This window comes from Leptonychotes weddellii, chromosome 6 (assembly GCF_054177405.1).
Source record: "Leptonychotes weddellii isolate Sample4059 chromosome 6, ASM5417740v2, whole genome shotgun sequence".
In the NCBI taxonomy this organism is placed as follows: Eukaryota; Metazoa; Chordata; class Mammalia; order Carnivora; family Phocidae; genus Leptonychotes; species Leptonychotes weddellii.
Window position 1 is genome coordinate 65,959,162 of NC_138374.1, and position 25,182 is coordinate 65,984,343.

Below are 25,182 nucleotides of genomic sequence, written 5' to 3' on the forward strand. Positions count from 1 at the left end.
TCTGTAGTTCACCATCATTTAGGGCATCAATGGCAGCCACTTTTTTATCATTTGCCTGATCCATCATTTCCTCGGTTATCTCTACATTTTCATCTCCCATTTCTTGAGGGGCATCAGTATCTGGTTCAATCACACCTTCATTGTCAATTTCTAGATCACTTTCCTCACTTGATGGTTCGTCTGTCTTTATGTTTTCCTCCGCCTTCTTACTATCTGTTTTTTCTTCCTTGATATTGTCTTCTGATTTAGTTTTATGAGTGGCAGGTGGTGTTTTACCCCCCATGCTCTCCACCCACTCCCGCAGGAAGCGCATTTCCTCGGTGTGCAGAACGCTCGGATCCTGCTTACACATTTTCACGAAGGCCCGAAGCTCGCTCACTTTGCGGGGGTCCATCGTCCAGAGGCGGTGAAAGGCGGCAGGCGCGGCTGAGGTTGCGGCCCGATTCCAAGCCCGGGTACTAGCTCAGCGTGATCGTGTGGAAGAAGTCTGACAGCTTCTTAACAAGAACAAAGCACACAACTACCCTTATTCCAGAAGAACGAAGCCTTATTTTCACACAAAAACTTACACATAAATGTTTCCAGCAGCTGGCTTTAATTGTAGTAACTGAAAGCTGGACAACAACCCAAATGGTCTTTCAACAGGTGAATGACTAAACAAACTATGGTGCATCCATACTGTGGGAAACTACTCAGCAAAAACAAAAAAGCAACAAACTACTGATACACACAAAAACCAGGATGACTCTCCGAGAATTACAGTGAGGGAAAAGAGCCAACCCTAAAAGGCCACCTACTGTACGATTCCATTTATATAGAATTCTCGAAATGATGAAAATAAAGAAATGGAGAACAGATTAGAGGTTGCCAGGGACAAAGGAAGGGGCAGAGGGGGAGGAGAGTGGGTGTGGCTATTAAAAAGGCAACACAGGGTGCCTGGGTGGCTCAGTTGATTAAGCGACTGCCTTCGGCTTAGGTCATGATCCTGGAGTCCCGGGATCGAGTCCCGCATCGGGCTCCCTGCTCAGCAGGGGGTCTGCTTCTCCCTCTGCCCTCTTCCCTCTCGTGCTCTCTGTCTCTCATTCTCTCTCTCTCAAATAAATAAATAAAATCTTTAAAAAAAAAAAAAGGCAACACACAGAGGCGCCTGGTTGGTGCAGCCAGTTAAGCATCCGACTCTTGGTTTCAGCTCAGGTTGTTATCTCAGGGTTGTGAGATCGAGCCCTGCATTGGGCTCCACGCTCAGCAGGGAGTCTGCTTGAAATTTTCTCTCCCTCTGCTCCTCTCCCCCACCCCCCGCTCTCTCTCTAATAAGTAAATAAATCTTCCAAAAAAAAAAAAAAGGCAACATAAGGGTCTCCTGTGTGATGAAATGCTCAGTTTCTTGAATATATCTATGTCTGTATCCTGCTCATGACCCTCGACTTTAATTTAGCACAACCCTCTGGGGGAAATGGGATAAAAGGCATAGGGGATCTCTCTGCAGTATTTCTTAACAACTGCATGTGAATCTACAGTTATCTCAAAGAAAATTTAAAAAAATATATATTGGGGCTGCTGTACTGTTTTAAACTCAATGGTCACTCCAGGTCAGCATATAACACATTAAAAAGTGGATTTTTATTCAAGACCTCTTAGTTCCAAATAAGAAATTCTTTTAATAGTGTGGATGTTAGGAATGAAAAATTAATGCTGTTTAAAATTTTGAGAACTAATCAGTTTCCTCTTAAATCATTTTCCTTTTAATCCCATATCTGAGCAAGCACAGATTTATCCTCTGGTCCTACCTTGATAAATAATCCTGTTAACCGCTAAAATGGTGAGCCTCTGCAGTCTCTGTGCCAGCTCTGTCTCGGTTGCCTGGACGGGGTTCTCCTGGCTCATTCTCCGCTGCATCATCACATGCAGTTCGTCACTTGCCACCGAGCGCATTTTCATCAGCAGAGAGTCAGTCTGAGCAAGGGGAAATTTTCGAGGACCTTCAAGGATATAAATTAAAAACATCAAACACCAGAGTTAACAGGGATCAAGGAAATTATTTTTCTTGCAGCTTTTTGATTATTAGACCATGAAACGAATCTTAATTAATACCAAGGTAATTGATACAAAGGAAAGAGCATGATTCAGAGAAAGTGATGTTTCTCCCTCTTTGATGAAGTGCAACAGTACTTCTGATTTCAAAGTCCAAATAAAAATGTTGAAGCTACTAACATAGCTTAGTGGGATGGACATCACTTGGCAAAATTTGAGTCTTCGGAAAAACTCAGAAGAATTAGAAGGGTATACGTAAGTAGTTCAGAATGTTCTGACAAAATATTTTCAAGTACTGTTTCACTTCCTGTATTCCAAAATAATCAACAGGTTTTTAAAGCACATGGTGTATTCAGTAAGAATATGACTATTTCTGGATAATTACCATTGTTAAATTTTATAAAGTAGTTTTGAGATTTATATATAAGTGAGATTAGTAGAAATCAGTCCAGTGAAAGTGAAGAGATCAGAAAAGTGAATATAATTCCAGTGATTTGCTATTGGAATGATTTGGTACATCTTTAGAATTCAATCCTCTAAAAGTGTTTCCTGCAAAATGTTTCCTCAGATTGAACAGTTAGGAGTGGCATTCCTGCACCATCACTGCACCTGCTCCGAGAGGTACCACACAAGTAGCCAATCCAGGAGGATACGGGGAGAATTCGTCTTGACATAATGGGCTGAAGGAGAAGGGCATCGGAAGTTGACCATAGGAACCAAAATGACGTCTTGGTGGGTGAGGAATAATGGAACCCTTCACTGGAATTGAACCTTTGTTTTAAATCATGAAAACATACATCAATTCCCATAGATAGCCTCTATACACATTACTTACATGACTAAATTATGATAGGTTTTAATAACTCATCCTGTAAGATATTTAAATATTTTAATAGCATTTTAGACTGTGCAGTATTTTAGGTAATCCGTAATTCTTATCCGTTAATACATTGTGGTAGGTGGAGTTGCCTTTGAGACAAAAACGAAGTAAATAAAAAAATATTCATATCCAGGGTATATTCAAGAATAATATTGTCAGTCTATGTGTTCTTACTTAGTTCAAGCAGATTCTTCCTAATGTCTACATCTCTGGCAGCTTTCCAGGCAGATAATTTATTATCTCTGGCAGATAATCCTAATTCAGAGGCAGAGCAATATACTGAATAAGGAAATGTTGTCCTCACTACTATGTACTTGAAGAAGTGGGGGAGGAGGGTGTATTTCAGCACTCGTGCTGTGAAGCCGCACCAGCTGGAGTGGCCTCAAGGGCACTTCTTTCTAAGCCTCCATTCCCTCATATATTAAGATATAGATTAGAAAGTAAAACAGAGTTCACCTCACAGGTAGATATTTGTCACTATCTGACATGATATTAAATGTATTTGTTTACAGGGTTATTGACCATTTTGTCCAGTAAAATATAAGATCCATGAAAGCAGATAAAACAATACCTGGTATGGGCCTGATGCCATTAGATATTTGTTGGTTGAATGAATGGATAAAGAGGGTTGTTCTATGGATTAAATAATAAATAAAATAATGGATGGGGTGCCCGGGTGGCTAAGTCAGTTGAGCATCCAACTTTTGGGTTTTGGCTCAGGTCGTGATCTCAGGGTCGTGAGATCGGGCCCTGGGTCAGGCTCCCCCCATGCTTAGTGGGGAGTCTTCTTGAGATTCAATGCCCCTCCCCCCCCACTCACGCTCTCTCTAAATAAATAAATAAAATCCTTTAAAAAATTAATTAGGGGCACCTGTGTGGCTCAGTTGGTTAAGCCACTGCCTTTGGCTCAGGTCATGATCCCAGGGTTCTGGGATCGAGCCCCGCATCAGGCTCCCTGCTCAGAGGGGAGCATGCTTCTCCCTCTCCCTCTGCCCCTGCTCCTCCCCCTGCTTGTGCTCACTCTCTCTCTTTCTGTGTCAAATAAATAAACAAAATCTTTAAAATAAAAAAAAATAAATAATGGATGTAAAACACAATGCCCATCTCATACAAAGCATCAAAAGTTGTTAATAGTTGGTATTGTTAATGATGGTTGAAATTTAAAGGAAATTCATTTTATGTGAATCATATTAATAACACAACATGTATATTTATATTTATTTATGAGAGTTTATATATATGTGTAGCACTTTAAATAATACCTTAATGCTTACTTCTACCTTCTGCATTAAGGGGATGTTTAAAGTTTTTCATAGTGATAATCAGACAAGTGAAAAATAAACATATAAAAGAATGTACATTGCTATCCTATTTATACCAGTAAAAAAAAGTCTTTGTTTATTGGTAAAGATTAGGAAACAAGATCATGGCAAATCAATAGAACAGATTATCATGTGTTCATTAAACATAAAAAATATTTTTATTGTATGGAAAAATGTCTATAAATATATTGATTAGAAATAGAAATCAGTTTACAAACAGAAGGCAGAGTATGATATCATTTAGGCAAAGTGACATCCTCTCTCTTACTATATCAAAAGAAGATATAGAGGCTAAGGAATCCGAGTTTTGTTAACTGTAGCTGGAATCATCGGGGCTGTTGAGCAGGATAATGGCATGCAAGAGTCAGGCTGCCAAAAGATTAATCTGGCAATAAAATAGTATCTAACTCCTCCAAGAGTGTGAGAACTTAAAACCTAGATATGAAGGCAGTGCTGCTGAGGAAACTCTGGGCCCAAGCCATGGGTGTTCTGGCATTCACAGTCTGAGTAGATCTGTCGATGACCAAAGCATGTGGTGTGTGGCCGGAACAGAAGCTGCAGCTGCAGGGTGTCCCCACAAGCTCTGCTGGAGGTGTCGGGGGTTGGGGGGGGATATGGGGGGAGCAGTGGGGTTGGACGTGTCACTGTCTCAGCAGTTTTCAATCAATGCTAAATGATCTATTTAGGAAGAAACCATCTCCCCCAAACATTTATCACTAATAAGAACAGCTTCTTTAAATTTTGGAAGGAACAGCTCATTATATCTAAATAATGGAAATGGTGGAAATATAAATCCTTCTTAGTAACTTTAGCATCATGAGCAAACAGACTTAAATGGGCTTTTATGACCATACTGCTCAGAAGCAGAGGAGTGCCAGTATTTTGTATCTTTTGTATCTATAGTATACACAGTCAATATACTTTTGACTAAGAATGAAGAAATGAAACACAGTCTTTCCCAAACCCATGTGTAAAACAATGTGGAAGGAATTACAAAGCAACATATAAAGTGGTACTTTGAAAACTGGATTCCAAGAGACAGAATTTAAAAAAGGACCATATTTAAACCAGGAAGAACTGGGGGGAGAGGCCTGTGAGAGATGTGTCCTAAAGACATGACAGAGCTGGAATGAGTGATTGCGGTGTAGGACACAGAGGGAGGGGCGTAGGCGCTCTTGCTCCAGCAGTCTCTAATTACAGGCCTCTGTGCTTCTATAAAATGTGGGAGCTGGTCTGGTAAACTTTTAAGGTCTTCTCTCAAGCTCAAACTTTGTAGGACTCTATAAGCCTCATGTGGCTTACAGCAATGGCATTTACTTAGATGCTGTGAAAAATAAGCCCAGGGGAAGAGGCCAGGGGAGGCAGAAAAAAAAAGAATGGTTTAAGGAAAGGACTAAAGGTCTGTCATCCACTTTAAAAGGACCCAAACAAACAAAAAATAAACAACGAACTTGGAGCTACGCAGGGCTCTGAGGCTAAAGGTGATAAAAATGCTGGTATCAAAAGAGAGATGAAAGACTTGTTAGGGAAATCACAGACCAAACCGAGGACACCAAGAACACCACTGTGTCAGCCCAGGCACGAGTTGATGGAAAACTAAACCAGGGATCTAGGTATAAATGCTCAGGAGAAATGGACATGAGAACGAGAAATGTCAGCAAGAAAGAAACATCTCCTGTGATGTGTGACACTGGCAAAGTCATATTTTCCTATATCAAAAGAGGGTGAATTCCACCTAAGCAGTCACTGACTATATAAATATAAGGAATCCCGCAATGGAAAGGTGGTTCGAAAGTTGTCTTCTGGTATGTGGTTAGGTGAGCATGACTTCTAGACTCGATAAAAGGCAGAATTCTACCCGAGACCAGAGAGTTACTGGGACATCCAGTCAAGAGGAGAGACTGTGTTCGGATGTTATATTAAGGAAGGCTGTACAGGGGCAATAAAGTTATGTGGATGTCTTAGAAGTTTTATTTACGTAGCTTATATTTAGCATAATTGAAACATAATGCTGCAAAAAATGTATATTTAATAACTTTTCTCTACAGATGAGTTTCTCACATGGTTTTAAAATCTGGCATAGCACTGAACAAAATAAAGTTGTTTAACACAAGTAGAAGATAGATTTGGATTTAAAAGCCCTTATGATAGTAAGGGTGATTAAACTTCAAACAAATTACCAACTACTGTGTTTGGAGATACGTGTGTGTGTGTGTACACATATATATCCACTATACTTACACACATATGCACATGTATTTGTGCAGGTGCACGTGTAGATCCTGTGTGTGTGGGGGGAGGTGTTTAGGCCATCTTTCCAGATTATGTGTATAAAGGTCACAGCAGATTCTGTCGGAAAAATAAGGAAGTCTAACAATATGGACACTTATTTGGTGATCTATACTAATTCACAGGAAGCACTGAGGTGGCATGCATTCTAACCACATGTGAGACACCATCTTCTTCCCCTTCACTGCTCAACAGCCTCCTACCTGGAGCCCCCACTACCTTCCTTGCTCTCCTCCAACCCACTCGCAACACACAAACCGAAGTGGTCCTTACAAAATGGGAATCTGCTTATGTCATGACTTCCCAGCACGATAAAATCTCAACTCCTTCACATGGCCTATGTGGTTACCTATGCACTGGCCCATGCTGCCCTGGACAGCCTCATCCACATCGCGCTCCTCACTCTCTCCAGAGTATTCCACTCTGGCTAAATGACTTTCTGTTCTCTGAAGCTCAGCAGTTTCCTGTTGTGAAGCCTCACGTAAGCCGTTCATTCTGCCTATTGCACTCCTTCTCTGACTCTACCTTGCTAGCTCCTCTCACCCTTTGTGTCTACACTGAAATCGTACTTCCTCAGAGACCTCTCTGACTTCTGATGGAAACCAGGTTGCTCTGTTAATAGTCTCTACTCCGATTCTCTGCATTTCTCTACTATTTTGTAATCTTCGTGAGGGCAGAATCTGTGTGTTTTCTTCATCCCTGTATCTTCAACATTTAAACTGTGCTTGGCACATAGTAGTTGCTCAAGAGATGACTGAATGAGAAGAGCACTGAAAGAAATCAGTAGAATGTTTTTTCAGGGAAAAAACCTTTCTCAAATTTTATAGTTTAACTTTTTTTTTTTAAGATTTATTTATTTATTTTAGAGAGAGAGAGAGTGAGAGCAGGGGAAGGGGAGGGTAGAGGAGAGGAGAGAATCTCAAGCAGACTCCCCGCTGATGTGGACCCTGAGATCATGACCTGAGCCAAAATCAGCAGTTGGATGCTTAACTGCCTGGGCCACCCAGGTGCCCCTATAGTTTAACTTTTGAAACTAAAAAATATTTTAAAAGTGTGAATGCATCAGAATATAGGAAAGTCAAGCCACCCTCAATTTATAATCATTAAAATATTATTTCAATACTCACCAGCAATGCTCTTCCGCTTCTGAAATACTGCATGATGGGGAGCAGAGGGTAACTGGAATGTATCTGCAAGGTTTTCAGAGTCATGATTTGCAGTGGTCCTTATAAATTCCATAGCAGCTTGGAGAACTCTAAACTGTAGTGCAACAGCCGTATCTAAAAACAGAAGATACTAGAATGTTTTCAAGCCATGTGGATGTTAATTTTTAAAATTGAGTTGATTTTTATTTTCATGCAACCTCTAAACTGATATATGTTTTATTAGATGTAAATTTTAAAATTTTGATCAACGTGGGTTTGATAGTACTAGCCTTTAGAAAAAATTTTAAAGCAAATTTTGAAATAGTCATTATAAAAAATTCAGTGGAAAAATATCAGCTCACAAATTTATTTCATTTTATATCATTGTTTTAAAGAACAGGCTTTTTAACATATAAGGCAAAATTTACCAGAAATTCTCACATTTTTCTGTTTCATACTTATTTAGTATTTGCCATTAAAGAAAACTAATGGGCATTTTTATTCAACATAAGCCTTTTAATTTCTATTTGGTAAGAAAAATCAGAGGCTTCTCTTAATGTATTGCCAGCTACTATTTATATCAAGGCATCACTTGTTTAAATTTTGCCACTTAAAAAGACTTTTTAAAGCTGATAGATATTATCACAAAATTAAGGATGAACCTTCAGTACAATAGTTTCCACAAGAAAGAGATTAGGTTCAAATAACATTTTTGGCTACTATATAATTCCCTCCCAAATCCGTAAAAACTAAATCTTACTTTGTGTCCTCTTGTTTTTGCTATTTTGAAGATACCCAAGCAGTACAATGAGGTCTTCAATAACTCTAAAATATTGTGAGCCTGAGGAACTGCAAGCATGAATTGTAACTGCTATGAAAAGTTGCTGTATATCACAAGCAAGCAATTTGTACTCATTCAGAGGAACGCTAAAGAAAAAGAACAAACAATTTAAGGCAAAGAGAACTGGATTAAATTCCCGTTCTTAAGGCATTCACTCATTCATTCAGTATTTACTCATGCTTACTCTATGGCAGGTCATTTGAACGGCATGCTAGAAACAGAATAAGAAAACATGCTTTGACTCCTGTCTAACAGTTGACTGTTTTGCAGAGGACCAGACGAGTAAAGAGATAACTATGAACAGTAAGTGCTGGTAAGGGTAACAATAGAGATTAACACAAGATTCCATGGGAACACATAGGTTCCTAGACCGCATGGAAGGTGAAGATTTAGGGGGTATGAACAGGACTGTTCTAGAAGGCTCCTCAGACAAGGTGAATTTGAATACATTACCTAGCTTCTCTGAATCTCACATCAAATTATAGTTATTTTAAGGACTAAAAGAGATAATAGACTTGAACACATATTAATCACTTATAAATACCTGTTAAATATGAATTAGTTACTTCTGTCCCCCAATTTTGAACCTTGATAATCTACCTCAGTATATGATATTAAGCCTGAATACTTCTCTCCATTTATTTTTTTCCAAATCAAGCAAGAGTTAGAAATGGTAACTGTTTGGGGCCAATTAATAGAGTAGCATGTAAGCACATTCAGTAAGTACAATTTATTAAAAACAAACAAAACAAACCAACAACAAACTACTTTTAGAAGAAGCCTGTAAGCACTCTTCCCAATAGATATGTTATATTATAACCAAGACTAAGTGTTTTGAGGAAATAAAATATTTTGTATTTCTTTGTATTTCTCACATGCCTAGTACACAAATCCTAAATTTAATAGGTATCCAGTAACAATTGAACTGAACTCAGTAAAAGGAGTCTCTCTTGCTCATAGAACTTCCCTGGCCTAAAGAACTGTCAACTATGTATTCTGACTTCTCTTAAAAAATATAGATAATATTTAATGCTTAATGTGCAGTAGGATGGTGCTACTGGAGATTTATATTTTAACACTATGCTAATAAAAATATTATGCTGTACATCATAAACACAGACACCAAAGGCACAAAATCCAAGTAAAAATATAATCTCACACATTTTGTAAAGCTGTTAATCAATTTGGTAGGCAGCCATTTACCAATATACTTCTGGAAACAGGAAATTCATTTACAGTAGTAGAAAGAAGGAGAGTATTAGAAGTTTAAAACATAGGCGTTTGAAGTGAGACAGGTTCAGTTTCAAGCCCTGTGCTATTTACTAGCTGGGTGATCTTTAACAAGTCACTCTCTCTCTCCAATCCTCAATTTCCTATTCCTCGTGGGGATAATAATTTTTATAAGGTCACAATAGAAGCTTGGTAAATGTATTTGAGGACAGTTAAATTTATTCAACTTGTCTTCGGGTTCTAAATACTTAAAAGTAGGTCATATAAACAACTTTTTTTTATTATGTTATGTTAGTCACCGTACAGTACATCATTAGTAAACATTTTTTTTTTTTAAAGATTTTATTTATTTGCGAGAGAGAGAATGAGAGACAGAGAGCATGAGAGGGAGGAGGGTCAGAGGGAGAAGCAGACTCCCCGCCGAGCAGGGAGCCCGATGCGGGACTCGATCCCGGGACTCCAGGATCATGACCTGAGCCGAAGGCAGTCGCTTAACCAACTGAGCCACCCAGGCGCCCAGTAAACATCTTTTTAAGTAAGCTTGTTGAAAATGATGGAAAATATTCTCACCTCCAAATTCAATTTAATTTAATTAATTTAATCAGTTTGATAGGAAAGATAGTCTTTAAAAGTGTTTTGAAAAATCAGATGCTCTAATGTACCTATTACTAAAGTTTTCCCTTTCTAAAGTATTTATCAGATGGTGCCATTTTAAATAATGATTTAAAACTTACTTTTTTTCTAATCCATTCAGGGCTGCTACTGTATTACATAACACATACAGTAGACCATTATCCAGCAACATATCTGCTACCTTGGAACAAGAATTTAATATCTGGAGAAGAAGTAAGAGAGCACTATGCAAAAGCATGTTGTCATATAGAGATGTCTCTATTAGTCCCAGAATAGGAATGACAGACCATTTCTGAAAAATTCCCATGTTTTTCACATCTTCCAGGTCAAATCTGTAATGAAAAAGACACAGTTAAGAGCACATTAGAAGCAATTCACCACCAAATAAGGAAAAATGATTGCAATATGGGTTGTTTTGCTAACTAGATTTTGAAGCTATAAAAATAAATTTGGGGAGCAAGGAATCTCAACCTTTAAGATATAGACCCCACCTCCAGTAAAATAAAAGTATTGTTAGAAGTCTGTCCCAAGGTAAATATACAAACATTCCAATGAAACATGTATACAATTTCATGGTTTTAACTGACTTGCTTTAATTTGTCCATAGGCCCCTTAGGTGTCCAAAGGACTCCTGCTTTAGGGGTCTATATAACAAGTGCACAGGAAGATATTATAAATTTATTATTAATAAAGTAATTAACAATAAATTATAATTATAAGAGTATAATCATTAACATATAACGCACAACATATATAATTTGTATGAATATATGCTGTTACTATTACATAACATATAATAATAATAATAGTATTTGAGAGACCTTGAACTAGTAAAAAGAGGTCTAATGAAAGGAATGAGTTCTTGTCCCAATACTATATGCCTCTGTGATAGAAGGAAATTATTTAAGCGTTTTGTACCTTATTTTCCTTATCTGTCAAATATGTGTGGAGACACCTGCCCTACTTTCTTCTCAAGGCTGTTGTGAGAATCAAAGGAGATACTACAGAATTGCTTGGAAAAAGCTAAAACCTGTATGCAAATGAAAGTGCTTTTGTCACTACTGCGATTAATAAGTAACTTCTTCAAGGTCTGAATTGGTCTACTTAATAAGCAGAAGACACTTAATAGTGATGATGAGAGGGGCGCCTGGGTGGCTCAGTCTGTTAAACGTCTGCCTTCGGCTCAGGTCACGATCCTGGGGGTCCTGGGATCGAGCCCCACACTGGGCCCCTGCTCAGTGGGGAGCCTGCTTCTCCCTCTCCTCCCTGCTCGTGCTCTCCCTCTCCCAAATAAATAAATAAAATCTTAAAAAAAAAAAAATAATGATGATGAGACACACATTTCTCACTACGCTAACACAGAGTGGTAACAGTTTCACTTTTTGGCCAAACCAGGAATTCCAGGTGATGGATGTGCTCTTCTCCCAGAAAACCTGGAGGCTGAGGGGAGTGGGAAGCTTCTCTATGGATCACTCATGTGATCTGCTGCTGGGCAAAGATGAGCCACCCTCTTTTCAGCTACCCTTCTCATGTTAACACTGTGTGACAAATCTTAACTGGTCACCTTCTTTCCTTTGATGAAGAATTTGTGTCTAGTTTCTAACTAATGAATGAAATACAAAGGAAGAAGTTAGAAACAAAATCATATGGAAAATAATAAATTGATTTACCTGGAAAATGACTTTTAGAGGGTTTTTTCTAAAAATGACCAAATAATTTTATTAAGAGTCAGCTTAATAAATTTTATTTTTAAGACAAAAGATCCCCGATTGTGGTGGAGGAAAGAACACACTTACTCTTCATCAAGGCCAATACGTCGACCAAAGAACATTTCAATGAAGCATTCTAACAATTCCTGTGTTCCCCGGTGAAGATACAACTGGTTGGCTAGCAAGGAAAAGCCACGGTTCTTTAGGAATTTATCTTTTTGTTCTTTAGATGCTCTATTAAAATAGGCATCTAATAGCTAAGAAAAAAAATTAAGACAATTTACATAATGCATTAAAATTTTATAGGATGTACAGAAATCAGGCAAATACTTGTAAGTTACCATTTACTTTCATATGTATAGAATGTAGAAAGCTCAAAAAAATGCAATCTCCATAGCAAAACAAAAATAATCTTTGTTTCTGACTACTTTGGAATGCTAATGATGACTTTATCTTGGCGATCTTAATACTTTTGTTATGGGGAGACTAACTTTTTTAGCTAAGCATGGACACCTAGTAGACTGGTAGCTCACTCGAGTATAAGCACTATATTTGTGCTTTATTCTGAAGGAAAAAAAAATAGTCAACACTGTACTATCCTCTCCCTGTAAATATGTGTGCGTGTGTGTTTATGTGTATCTCCTAGACTTCATTTCTAGACTTCCTGACAGATTATTTATCCTGAGCGCAGGCCTGAATTTCCACCCTTCCCTGGCATCTTAAATGCAACACGTGTAAAACCCAATTAATTATTTTCCTTCCAAAATCAATCTTTCGTGGTTCCAATCTTAGAGCACACAGTAGCGCCACCTTCCTAGATTTCACAGTTAATCTCACTTTTGGCTTTTCCAGCCCTGATTGCCCACGTGTAATTATGAAGTTCTCTCCCCTTCATTCCAGCGAATGTCTCTGAAATCTGCGTGTCCTTCGACTTCCCATTTCCCAGATCAGGAACTCGTCATTTCTGCCCTGGACTACTGTGCTAGCCTGCTAAACAGAATACTTCCACCTCTCCTCCGCTGCAATCACTCCCTCACAGTGCTGATAGATGATTCTTCCCCAAACACACATCTATTTACTGACCTACTTAAAAACTTCCCAAGTTTACAGCATGATACCAAATGTACCTTTTGCATGACTCCTTCCCTGGTTCCCCCATCAAAATTAATTGCTTTTCCTATGCTCCCACTCTTCTTTATTGATATTGCCATTGAAGCACCCATCACAAGAAGTCTTTTTTATTTAGTTGGGTAGATGTCTTTCTCCCTCACTAGACTATAAACACCTGGAATGTGGAAATCACTCTACTTTATATCCCACACAGCAACTAGCCCAGTGTTTTGCACATGGGATGGAAGCTCAATAAATACTGGGTTGAATTGCAAGTGCTTAAAAAACATCCTACTTAAGACAAACTAAAGAAAATGAGAATCTCTAAAAGACCATTTCAATACTGGGTTGTTTCCTAATGGAAACCAATCATATCAAACGTTTATTCATTTGACACCACGCTTAGTACCTAGTGTACACTAGACACACGATGCCCATCCTCATGGAGCTGATATGTCAGTGTGGGAGAGTGAGAGAACAAGCACACAGATAGAATAAAAAGATAACTCCAAGACATAGCTGGGATGCTAGGATAAATGAGTCGGACACTAGAGGGAAGCTATTCTGAAAGGTGATCGGGTCTCTGAAAAGGTGACAGCTGAGCTAAAACTTGAAGTAAATGTTTAAGATTTGATACTACACTGCAGGCAAGATTTCCAATGAACTATGTGTTCCTTTTAGTTGGTTGACTTAAAAAACATATGGGTATGAATCGATATATGGAGGAGAGCTTAAAATTGCATGATAATACATATAAAAAATGACTAGACTAAGAAGTAACAAACTACAGTTGACCCATGAATGACCCCCCACAGTTGAAAATCTGCATATGACTTCTGACTCCCCCAACGTTAACTACTAATAGCCTCTTGTTGACTGGGAGCCTTACTAAGAATATAAACAGTCGATGAACACATAGTCTGTATGTTCTACATATTCTATACTGTATTCTTATAATAAAGTAAGCTTGAGAAAAGAAAGTGTGATTAAGAAAATCATAAGGAGGAAAAAATATATTTACAGTACTCTATTATATTTATAAAAAAAAGTCTGCATGTATAAGTGGACCCATGCAGTTCAAACCCATGTTGTTCAAGGGTCAGCTGTATATTGGTTCCTTATTCCTTAGAATAAAATAAAGTTTTAGGTCTACTTTAGCACATATATTCAAATTTTAAACTATACATATGTTTATTTTTCTGAATTAAAACAACACATCTAGAGTTTATCCTTACTTTAATAACTCCTTGTTGTATAGCAGGTGATGGGTGGTTAACGAGGACTAACAGTGTATCTGCCTGAATGAGCTTGTCCATCACATCCTGAAGCATAACATCGGGCAGGATGAGAAGAACTCCACTTAAGAGCTCGTATAATCCACAGCATATAGGTACCAAACAGTCTTCCGTTACACTAAAACAGAGACCCCAAAAGTCTTACTAACACAATTATCAGGAACACAAGTACATAATGATTACCTTAAAGCACTGTAAGGAGTAGTAATAATTTTAATCTGTGAAACAAAGGTTCATAAAATGTTTAACTGAGACTAACAAATGTGCCATCACTTTTTTTCACTTTATTCATCAGCAATATAGTTTAGGCACACAGTCTATTAAACACCATTCTATTCCACAGCCATGATGTGCAATAGGGTGGTGGGCATTAGCCACCTTTCAAGCATTCAACAGGCATATGTGGCCAGTGTCTACTGTACTTCTCGGCACAGGCAAAACATTCCCATCACCACAGAAACTCTCGCGGGATGTTGCTACTTGCTACTGTAAATCTTATAGCTTCCCCGAAGAGTTTTTCTCTAATAACTGTAAGAATTAAATAGACCACAAGGCATTTTTTTCTTTAGTAACTATTTATGGTTTGGCCTTGGGTAAAATATAGAATTCAATACTACCTAGCATTCAAATAAAGAGAAAGGTACCCTTTTGTTATTATTCTATATGTTGTAGATGAGAAGTGACAGAACGAAGACATTTCTAGAAGGGTAGAGATTCTTCCAAGAATAGTAAGACAAAGAGGGGGGCCTGCAAAACCATGCGAGTACCTGTGAGTACTTGCAGTTCGGCTGGAGTCTGGCTCATAACCCAGAGAAAAGGCAAAGTTCTCCCACTCATCGGTGGTGTTCCTATCAACAAGACTCGGCCAACGTCCAACGGCTGCGGATCCATTCTGGGAAGGAAAAGCTAGCCCGAGGCTTGCACTAGTGCTGTGGCTGTGCTGGAATGAGGCCAGTCCCTTTAGGTAATCAGGTCGGCGTGGGCAGGACTCGTCCCCAGGACTGTCATCGTCTGATCTGGGTTCTGCTGCCAATTCTTTATGATCAACTTTGACCGCCGGAAACCCCAGTGTTCCTTTTGGGACACCATTGACAGAGGCGCGGGCTGAAAGGTCAGCTTCCGTTTCATACGCAGCTTTTGCAGACTCAAAGCTACTGACAAACGCATCCTCTTTACCTTTTTTCAGGGTCTCGGAACTCACCAGAGAATTCAGTTTCTCTGCTTGGGAAGCAACATAATTATCTGCAATATTTTGTAACTTGTCAATACTATAACCCAAACTTCCAGTCAGTTTTTGCGGTTGCGTTTGAGGTGAAACAGTAGGAAATGCTGGTAGGCTTCTAGAACGCAGCATGTTGGTGGTCATCCGTTGTGGGATAATATTGCAGGAATTGTTTCCTGGTGAGAGAAGAATGAAAAATACTCTTTAAAAATCTATGAAGTGGGACCACCTGTTTTCTGCACTATCAGTCACAACCATAGCAATGACCCATTTATCTAGCAATGTTAAAAGAATCCACATAGGGTAATGTTCCTAGTAACTAGTGCTTAAAATTCTTAAGTGCTCAAACTATTTTTCCTTTTAACTACTTTTTATTAAAAGCTTCCAAAAATGTATGTCTTTTCCTGTCTCCTTAACAAAATACAGTGTTGACTGAATGATTCAAAGTCATTAGGATTAATGGCTCTACTATAGTGGAATTAAGTGAATTAAGTGAAAATTTACCTCAGGTTAGCACTCACTAGGATATAGTCTGATGTAGTGGAAAAGTGTGGGCTTCTCAACAAGATATAACTGCATTCAAGTGATGGTTCTTTTTTTTTTTTTTTTTAAGATTTTATTTATTTGAGAGAGAGAGAGAGCACGCACCAGCATGGGGGAAGGGAGAGGGCAGAGGGAGAGGGAGAAGCAGACTCCCCACTGAGCAGGGAGCCCAATGCGGGGCCAGATCTCAGGACCCTGGAATCATGACCTGAGCCAAAGGCAGATGCTTCATCGACTGAGCCACCCAGGCGCCCTTATGTGATAGTCCTGTTAGTTAGGCGGCCTTAATTAATCATTTAATTATTTGAGTGTTAGTTTCTGTAAATGTAAAAGGAGGATTCAGAGTATCTACTTTGCAAGGCTGCTTTAAGGATTAAGTGAGATCATATTTGTGATGCTCCCAGGATAGTGTCTAGCATATAATAGGTGCTCAATAAACAGTAGTAATACTCATACTTGTTATAATTACTAGACTAAATGGCCCTAGACTGTTCTGTCTCTCGTCCATTTCTGTAGTTACTTCTTGATGCTATTAGTGAGAAGCAATAGTTTTTTGACTTCCTATTACAGCTGTCCGTTTGCTGCTTTTAATACTCCTTACATAAGGAGAAATCACCGTCATTCTAAGTGCACGGGATAAAGTGAACGCTGTTCAAGGTGTGATTTGTGCGCCAGCAGCATGGAGATCAGCAAACATTACCTGTGTGATTGTTACAAATGCACATTCTCAGGCACCACCCTGGACCTACTGAATCGGAATATATGAGGGAGGGGCCCAAAGATCTGTGTTTTAACAAGCTCTCCAGGTGCTTTCTTTTGCCTGCTAAAACTTGAGAACACTGATGTTCTGGATAGTAAATAGGTACTGGATGAACTGTTTTAGAGCACAGGCTTTTTGGCAATAATAGCTCCGTAGCTCAGAAGTTTTTCCTAGTTATTTCTGCATTTTGGCTGGAGGGCTAAGGCTGCTGAAAGATTCTGTTCAAAAGACCTGGAAAAAAGGGGGGAATGATTGTATTTGAAAATGTTTGCAGTGATGTACAAGGATGTTAAGGATAGACATTTCCTATAAAATTCCAAATAAAACCAATTAAAACACATCCCTCTTCTCTGGAAGACAGCAGCTGTCAGGAAAGGAAAAGAAGCACAGCCAGTTCACAACTAGGAGACATGTTCCTATTGTTTCTCTATAAAAAGTAGAGATGAGGTAGTTGTTAAGTTAGGAAGACAGAAAAGTACTGTAAGCTTAAAGATTGTTATGGAAATAGAAAAGGGAATTGATTTTGAACATACTGAAGAATGACAGGGCAGCATTAAAAGGCCAGCTACAGTTGGAGACCCTTGTAAAGACAGGAATTCTCTTCAGCAGCTTTCAGCAGCATGAGGATAGTTATACTGAGGCAAGGTTGGGGTTTCTTAGGTCAAGAACGCCAAAAGGCAAGGGGACAAGGAAGCTGAAGGCAGTGTCAAGAAAATAACTGGCTAATGGGATCTAAGCTGGATGGGGAAAACAGGCAGAAGGGAATATGGGATGGTGATAAAGAAACCAGAAAGATAGGAGGTTGTTATCAGAGAGTGGGATACTGGAGTTTCAGAGCTGGGAAGTCTTCTTGATGATGATGAAGTCCATGTATACTGGTAGATAAAGTAGAAGGAAAGGTCCTCAGAGTCCAAGAATAAGAAGCTGGAGTACAGAATGGTCATTGTCTAGAATGACGTTTAGGTAGAAAGGAGAGAGCAAGCCAAACAAAGATTTTGAAGAAAATGGGAAAATAAATCAGAAACTTAATGAAAGACAAATCACTGTGATAAAAGGGGACAGAGAATTCCAGAGCAAGACAGCATGCACCTCTTCTGTTCCCTAATTCTCTGGAGTATCTCTTGTTATATTGAGTGTGAGCTGCTGATCCCAGAAAGTAATGAAATGCATTCCTTAAATATATTCTGTAATTTTGTTTTAACCTTCCATTTATTTGATCTGAATATCACGTATATCATACTGTGAAAACATGTACAATTTATTTATCTGCTAATATTCAGAACTATATCAGGAAGGGTTACACTTTCATTATTGTTTATGTTTACCTTCAGGCGGTGAAGCAGTAAAACCAGATGGACTTATTACCATAAATCCAGGGCTAGGAACAGATTTTCCTCCACTGCTGGAATGTCTCAGGTATATGATTGACTGGACTTTCTCCTGAAAGATCTTGCCATCTAGAATCAAAAAAAAATCTTGAGACAGTAAAATTTTTTTAAAAGGATAAAACGAAAATATAATTTCAAAAGCAAATCATTAAATATAAATTTTTATGAAAAGACGTTCAAAGTGAAAAAATATGGCATGTTTTATACTAACGCACATTTGCTATGCAAGTACACGCTATTATTTCTCAGATGTAGATTTTTTTTTACTGTTACTTGCCACGTTAACTTTTATTTTCTTTGAATTGCAACTATACTTACATTTATTTCTGTATTTGAACAGCTAACTGTTCACTTCACTCTTTGAGGAAAGGACTCTGTCCTGTATTTTTATATAACTCCTTCAATGTCCAATATGACTCCAAACTTCAGCTTAATCGTCCTTTCTGAGCTTCAGACTTGTAAATTCAATGGCTCGATTTCTTAAATGCACCATAAATGCTACAAATCTAAATCTGAATCCTTTTTCTGCCCTAAATTCAGTCCTTCTGTTTTGTTCTCTGGTTCATTTGGCAGAAGCACCCATTTCCTAAATAGAAATCAGGATTCACCCTTGACCACTACCTTTCCTTTATCCATGTGAAGTTGGTTTCCAGGTTCTGCTGACTTGATTCTGCTTCTTGAACTCCTCTTGTCCCAAGCACAGTGCTATAATGTGGGCGCTTCTTATCTCTCACCTGGAGGCCTGTCACAGACTTCTAAACGGTATCTGCGATGGACATCTGGTCACCCTCAAATCCTCATAGCTTTCAGAATTCTATCAAATGTCAACCCCTGCTAAGAACCTTCCAGTAGCTCTCTGTTGCCTCCTTAACACTATGGATAAAGTCCAAACTTCTTGTCTACGAGAATCTCCGTGATCTGCCTCCAGACCCCTTCCAGCCTTCTTTCTGCCAGGACAGTTCCATACACCTATTTCTCACAGCTCCCAATCAAGCTGTTTGCTTTGTTTGGAAGCCCCTTCCCTTCAACTCCTCCCCAGCCTTTAAGCGGGCATCACCTCCTCCAGGAAACCCCTCCTCACCGGGCTCTATGCTTCCAGAAAACAAAATATTTCTATCACTGTGCTTTCCACATGATGTCATTACCTGTTTATGTCTCTTTCCCCTCAACTAGGCTGTAAGCTTCGTATAGGAGTGGACCACATTTTACTCATCTTTGCAACTACCCTGTTTCCAGAATCTTGACAGTACTTTATTCACTAAATGTGTGCTGAACCAAACACAAAGTCATGCTGTCTGTTTTCATTTGGATTTTTACTGCTGTTGAATCATTTTATTCATTTATTACATTCCTAAATGCCTGTTTTACAACCAGTTTTCCTCTCTAAATTTACTATCTAGTTTTCTCATAGGTACATTCTTGCTTGCTTTCTTACCACATTACATTTTCCTGGTTCTTTTAAAACCCTAGTTATTCCATCTTTCTCTTATACTAATTACTCTTTCTTTAGTTCTATCCTTTGCTTCCTTTTTCCTTCACTCTCTCTCTATACTTTTCTTCAGTGGTCTCATCTAGTCTCAGAGCTTCAACTTACTTCTATGTGGGTAGTTTCTCTTTCCTGAATTTTATTGCAGTAATGTAATTCCATCATATTTCTTTGCTCAAAACAAACAAAACAACAAAACAAAACCCTTCAGTGACCCCTAAATAGAATATAAGTTCAAATTCTCTGGCCTCACATTCAAGGACCCATTTAATATGATCTTAGGGGGGAAAATAAATAAGTGACGGTCCCAAACTATATTTACGGTATTGTTTCTCACTGATCCTTTGTAGATCCCTATACTTGGGTAAAATTCATTATTCTTTATTTTCTCTATTTTTTTTCTCCCTTTAAGTCATTCTCTTTACCTGGAAACCTCTCAAATTCTACCTAAATTCTTCAACGCCCATGTCAGATATAGAATCTATTAAATCTTCTTTCTCCACAGCTGTCTGATGAGACCCTCACTCCTCTAAAATCTAATCAGTCCTTCTTTTGGATCTATTAGGTACTTAGCAGATATTGTTTCTTACTATAGTTATTAGAGTGTTTGTCCCCTCTCTCCTCCTGGCAGTGAAGCTCTCTGAAGGCAGAGACCGTGTCTGGCCCATTCTACAGCCCTTTGCCCTGTCCCAATCCCCGTGTGTGATTAGGGCAGTTTCCAGCACAGAGAAGCCAGTCCATGAATATCAAACAAATGTGGATCGAGTGGGAAGAAAAATACTGAAAACTGAGATAGCCAAAATCTAACAAAAATGATTATACCTACCTATGTGCAAAGAAAAGTAGAAGTTTGTGGGGTTGTGACAAACATAAGTATTAGTAGGAGGGTGAACGGCTAAAAGGAAATTGAAGATAACTGTCAATAATTCCAAATCTGGAGGAGATCCAAGGACTTCTGCTATAATTTTCACAAATGATCTACAAACCTCGCGGGGCATGGAAGTAAGCTGCCCCTCTTTGTGTTCCTGAAAAAATAAAAAAACTCTCTTTAGATTTAAAGAGAATTGTCAACTTAACTAACATTTTTCATTTAAGCAACAGATTCCATTTAAGACAGAATTGTGTTGGTTTACTACCCTAGTCTGACCATATTTACCATTAAACTGAGTTGCTACTTCTCAATTCAAGCAATCTTGCCAATAAAAATTCATTAAAACCAATGGCAACTTACTTCTAGCCCATTTATTTTAATTAACAAGGCAAAGTTATATTGTGGCACACACAAGCCTGGCTCAGAAGCCAAACCACCTAGCTGTGCATTCTGGCTTCCCCACTCACTAGCTGGGTGATTTGGGGGCATATTTAATATCTCCATGCCTCAGTTTATCTATAATATGGGAATGATCATGTTACTTCATAGGGTTGTCATAAGGATTAAATGACAGACTCTTGGAAGAGCACCTCACATATAGGAAGCCCCATGTAAGGAGACCTGGGAGAATGCCAAGCAATTACTAAACATAAAGACAGGTATAAATAAATTATTTATACTCTCCAACTCCACCCCCCAATAGGTAGCAGTTGGCTTCTAGATCAACACCGAGGGAGTTAAACTTCCTCATCTTCCCTCTCCCTGTATATGTGATGTGATACATCTGAAAAATGATACATGTCTACACCCACTTTTCTTCATTTACTCTTGTGGAATTGCTACATCAGTGTTACTTCTGCCATAGCCATCTGCCTTTTTTCAGAATCGTGTCCCTGGTGCCTTCCCCGTTCCTGGTCGCCACCCCAGCCGTTCATTCCCAAGTCCATCCCAGGCCATGTTTCCTCAGTCTTGTCCTTTCCACTGACCCCTTACAAATAGCCACTAGTATCCTACTTCATTAAAAAAAAAAAAATCCCCTGGGGTACCTATGTGGCTCAGTTAGTTAAGTGTCTCACTCTTGACTTTGGCTCAGGTCACGATCTCAGGTCAGATCAAGCCCCACGTCGGGGCTCCATGCTGGGCATGGAGCCTGTTTCAGATCTCTCTCTCTCTCTCTCTCTCAAAAAAAAAAAAAAAGATTCTTTCTCTCCATCTGACCCTCCCCCTACTCTCTTTTTCAAAAAAAAAAAAAAAATTCCCTTAACTTGAATTTTGGGAACCTTTTGTTAACTTTCTGTTTCTCTCTTCTTTCGCCGCTAGACCTTTTAATCATTATTTATTTTCACTATCTCTAATGAATCCACCACACGTGCTGCCTAAAATCCCCGAAACCTGGTTCCTGCCTTCTTCATTCCTTAATGATTCTTGCGAGTCATTAAAGAATTTCTGTCAGTGGCCCTTTACCTGTCCACATTTTCTTTGAACTTTCCACATTATTTGGCTCTGGAGATCACCTTTTTCTTTCCCCCTCTGCCCACCCTGGGCTTTCACTTCACTGTTTCCTGGTTCTTCCCTTAGCTCTTTGACTACTCTTTCTACATCTTTCAACAGTTTCTTTTTCCTGTTTCATACCTGAAAATGGGTATTTCCGGAGGTGCAAGCCACAGCCCTCTACGATCCTTTCACTACACTGTTTATCTTGTAGTGTTTATCTGTCCCCGTGGCTTCAGTGCAGACAGTCCCCCATCTGTCCCTCTCAGCCGTGTCCCCAGTTCCAATCTTGCACATCTAAGTGTCCACTGGTCACGGCCACTGAACGCCCCACTGTAATCTCAGATGCAGAATGGATAAGCTACAAAACTTGCGTGTACAATTCCTTCTTTCATGATGCTATAATCCTTCTAGTCTCCCAGGTGGAAATTTTGCATCATATATTTCATTTCTCCTATAGCTCCTATTTAGACAGAACCAAGCCCTATTAATTCCCTTTACAATCTCCTTCATATTTGCTCCCTACTTTTACACTCCTGCTTTTATCACCTGAGTTCAGGTTCTTTACACTGTACTCATGAACTAATGAAATGGCCCCACATCCAATATACTACCAATTTATCAATCTTTCTTAAATACTCTGAGATACCATAAAGACAATAATTAAGTTCATTTCTTTATATACCTCCCACAATACCTAACATAAAACAATTCTTAATAACTAACTGTTATTTTGATAATGGGCTCTTTGAATGAAGAAGGATGAAGAAATATACTTTTCAGGAAAAGGAATTGGTACCTCGATTTTTCTAGCATTTTTATAAATATATGGAAATGAGAATATATATATATATATATATCCTAGTTTACAAGTGTTACTTTTCTGACATGGAAAGACTGAATAAGAACTTCACACTGTCTTGTGAACTCTTTGAAATTAGTCAGCAAGTTTCAAAGTGGATATACAAAGAAAACTGATTTAGAGAAAAATTGCTGTATAAATGTTACATAAACTATTCAGCAAGCAAGCAGTGAGCCTCTGAGCATACTGTATTGTATTCCTGAAGACAGCAGTCTAATTTACCACAGGGCCAAAGAAAGGCAATAAAATGTTTTTGTTTTTGTTTTTTTAGAATTCATTCATTCAACAAATATATATTGGGTGCCTGTATGTGCCAGGTACTGGAGTTACAGTGTGATCAAGAAAAAAACATTATCTACTGGAGGGGAGATGGGGTAACTGGGTGATGGACATTAAGGAGGGCACATGATGTAATGGGACACTGGGTGTTAAAGAAGACTGATGAATCACTGAACTCTACCTCTGAAGCTAATAGTATATTATATGTTAATTAACTGAATTTAAATTAAAAAAATAATCAAAAAGAAAAAGAAAAAAACATTATCCTTGTCCTCAGCAGGTTTACAGAGGGAAATAAACCAGAATTTCAGAAATGACGACATGACACTAACAAATGCAGATGCATGGAGTGAGTCGGGGGAAGGGCAAGGGTTACTCTAGATGGATAGGGAAGGGAGGGCTTCTCTCAGGAAGTAAATTTAAAGTGGAGATATGAGGAGAAGCAGGCCAGATGGAAAGAAAAGGATCAACAACTTCTCAGTCAGAAAAAATATCATGTGCCCTGAGAGGGGGAAAGACTCACTTGTTTAAGGAAGAGAAAAAAAGCCAGGGGGCTGCAGTGGCATGAGGTGAGGCTGGTGTGGTCACCAGAGCATATAGGCTCTCTTTAGATATTGTCACAGAGTCTGGATTTTATCCCAAGTGCAATGGGAAGCCACTGGTGCCATCAAACGAAGGCATTAAAAACAGAAATATTACTGCTCTCAGGGAACATCTGAACTTATCCAACCTGATAAAGTGCTACTAGATGTCTCACTAAAAAAAACAAACGACCTGAAAAATATTCTCGTACACTGACCAAAGTGATAAATTTAAGGACATCTATGAAGGCAGAGCAAAAGATTTAACTAGAAGCCAGGCCATAGCACAGACACTACTGGAGAGGCGAGTGAGTGTGCCACTTTTTCATATATAATATTTTGGATATATTTTCAATATGCTACTTCTGGTACATATAATAGATCTTCGGCAAATCCATACTTATTAAAACAAAACATACTTGCACTTATTATTTAAGGAATGTGGGATAAGTTTCAGTTAGCAATAATCATGCCTCAGATTAAACCTCACTGGCCACCATTCTGCCACTATGCAAAGCTTACAACAAGTTAAAATTTTCCTATTGTTGATATTCAAGAGATTACAAAATTATTATTCTATTCCAACATAGAGACATCGCAGAAATACAGTAGTTGTTGTTCTTTTGTAATTGAGTGAGGCATGATGGAAGTGCGAAGGTCAAGCTGTAGGAGGCAGGGGTTGCGTAGAAAGAATCCAGGAGAATAGGGAAGATGGAGAAGAGAAAAAAAAAAAAATTCCTTCCATTGAAAGTCCCACAAAAATGTGAGTTCACAGTACTGAGTTACTAAACAAGTAATTGTGGAAAATATCTCCCAATGTAAAGTTATGTGAAAAGTACCTGCAAAACCTGACAAGTTAGTAGAAAGTGATGGACCACTTGGGCTTTCAGTAACTGCTTAATATTAAAGACCTGCTGGTGGTGATCCGCTCTGATGAGGACTTCTAGAGCTGCCAGCAGCATTTCCCAAGCTCCTTGCTGAGAAAATAAACACATACCAATCAGCACATGGTTATTGAAAAACATACTACATCCTTTTTAGAAGACATATATTAGTCTATCACTGTGTGTATATTCAGGGTCAAAGATTAAATTTATCTGAAAAAGCAAATCTTAAAGTTTACTCCACACTATTATTCCATTCACACGTGCGTGCGCGTGAGCACTCTCTCTCTCTCAAATAAATAAATAAATCTTAAAAGAAATAAAATCAAT

At 38.6% G+C, this 25,182-nt stretch overlaps 1 protein-coding gene and 1 pseudogene across 1 annotated transcript in view; both read right to left on the bottom strand.

Moving 5' to 3' along the window:
* LOC102748111 (lysosomal-trafficking regulator) overlaps nt 1–25,182 on the bottom strand; it is a 153,245-nt gene that overhangs the window by 63,012 nt on the left and 65,051 nt on the right. The window contains exons 20-30 of the mRNA XM_081823169.1: nt 24,808–24,945; nt 20,711–20,909; nt 18,336–18,467; nt 15,253–15,883; nt 14,426–14,603; nt 12,168–12,337; nt 10,473–10,703; nt 8,428–8,594; nt 7,650–7,802; nt 1,788–1,979; nt 56–378 (exon numbers count right to left, since the gene is read on the bottom strand). Coding sequence (XP_081679295.1) covers nt 56–378; nt 1,788–1,979; nt 7,650–7,802; nt 8,428–8,594; nt 10,473–10,703; nt 12,168–12,337; nt 14,426–14,603; nt 15,253–15,883; nt 18,336–18,467; nt 20,711–20,909; nt 24,808–24,945 — 2,514 coding nt within the window. The remainder of the gene's footprint in view (nt 1–55; nt 379–1,787; nt 1,980–7,649; nt 7,803–8,427; nt 8,595–10,472; nt 10,704–12,167; nt 12,338–14,425; nt 14,604–15,252; nt 15,884–18,335; nt 18,468–20,710; nt 20,910–24,807; nt 24,946–25,182) is intronic.
* LOC115936556 (U4 spliceosomal RNA) lies at nt 24,359–24,487 on the bottom strand (annotated as a pseudogene).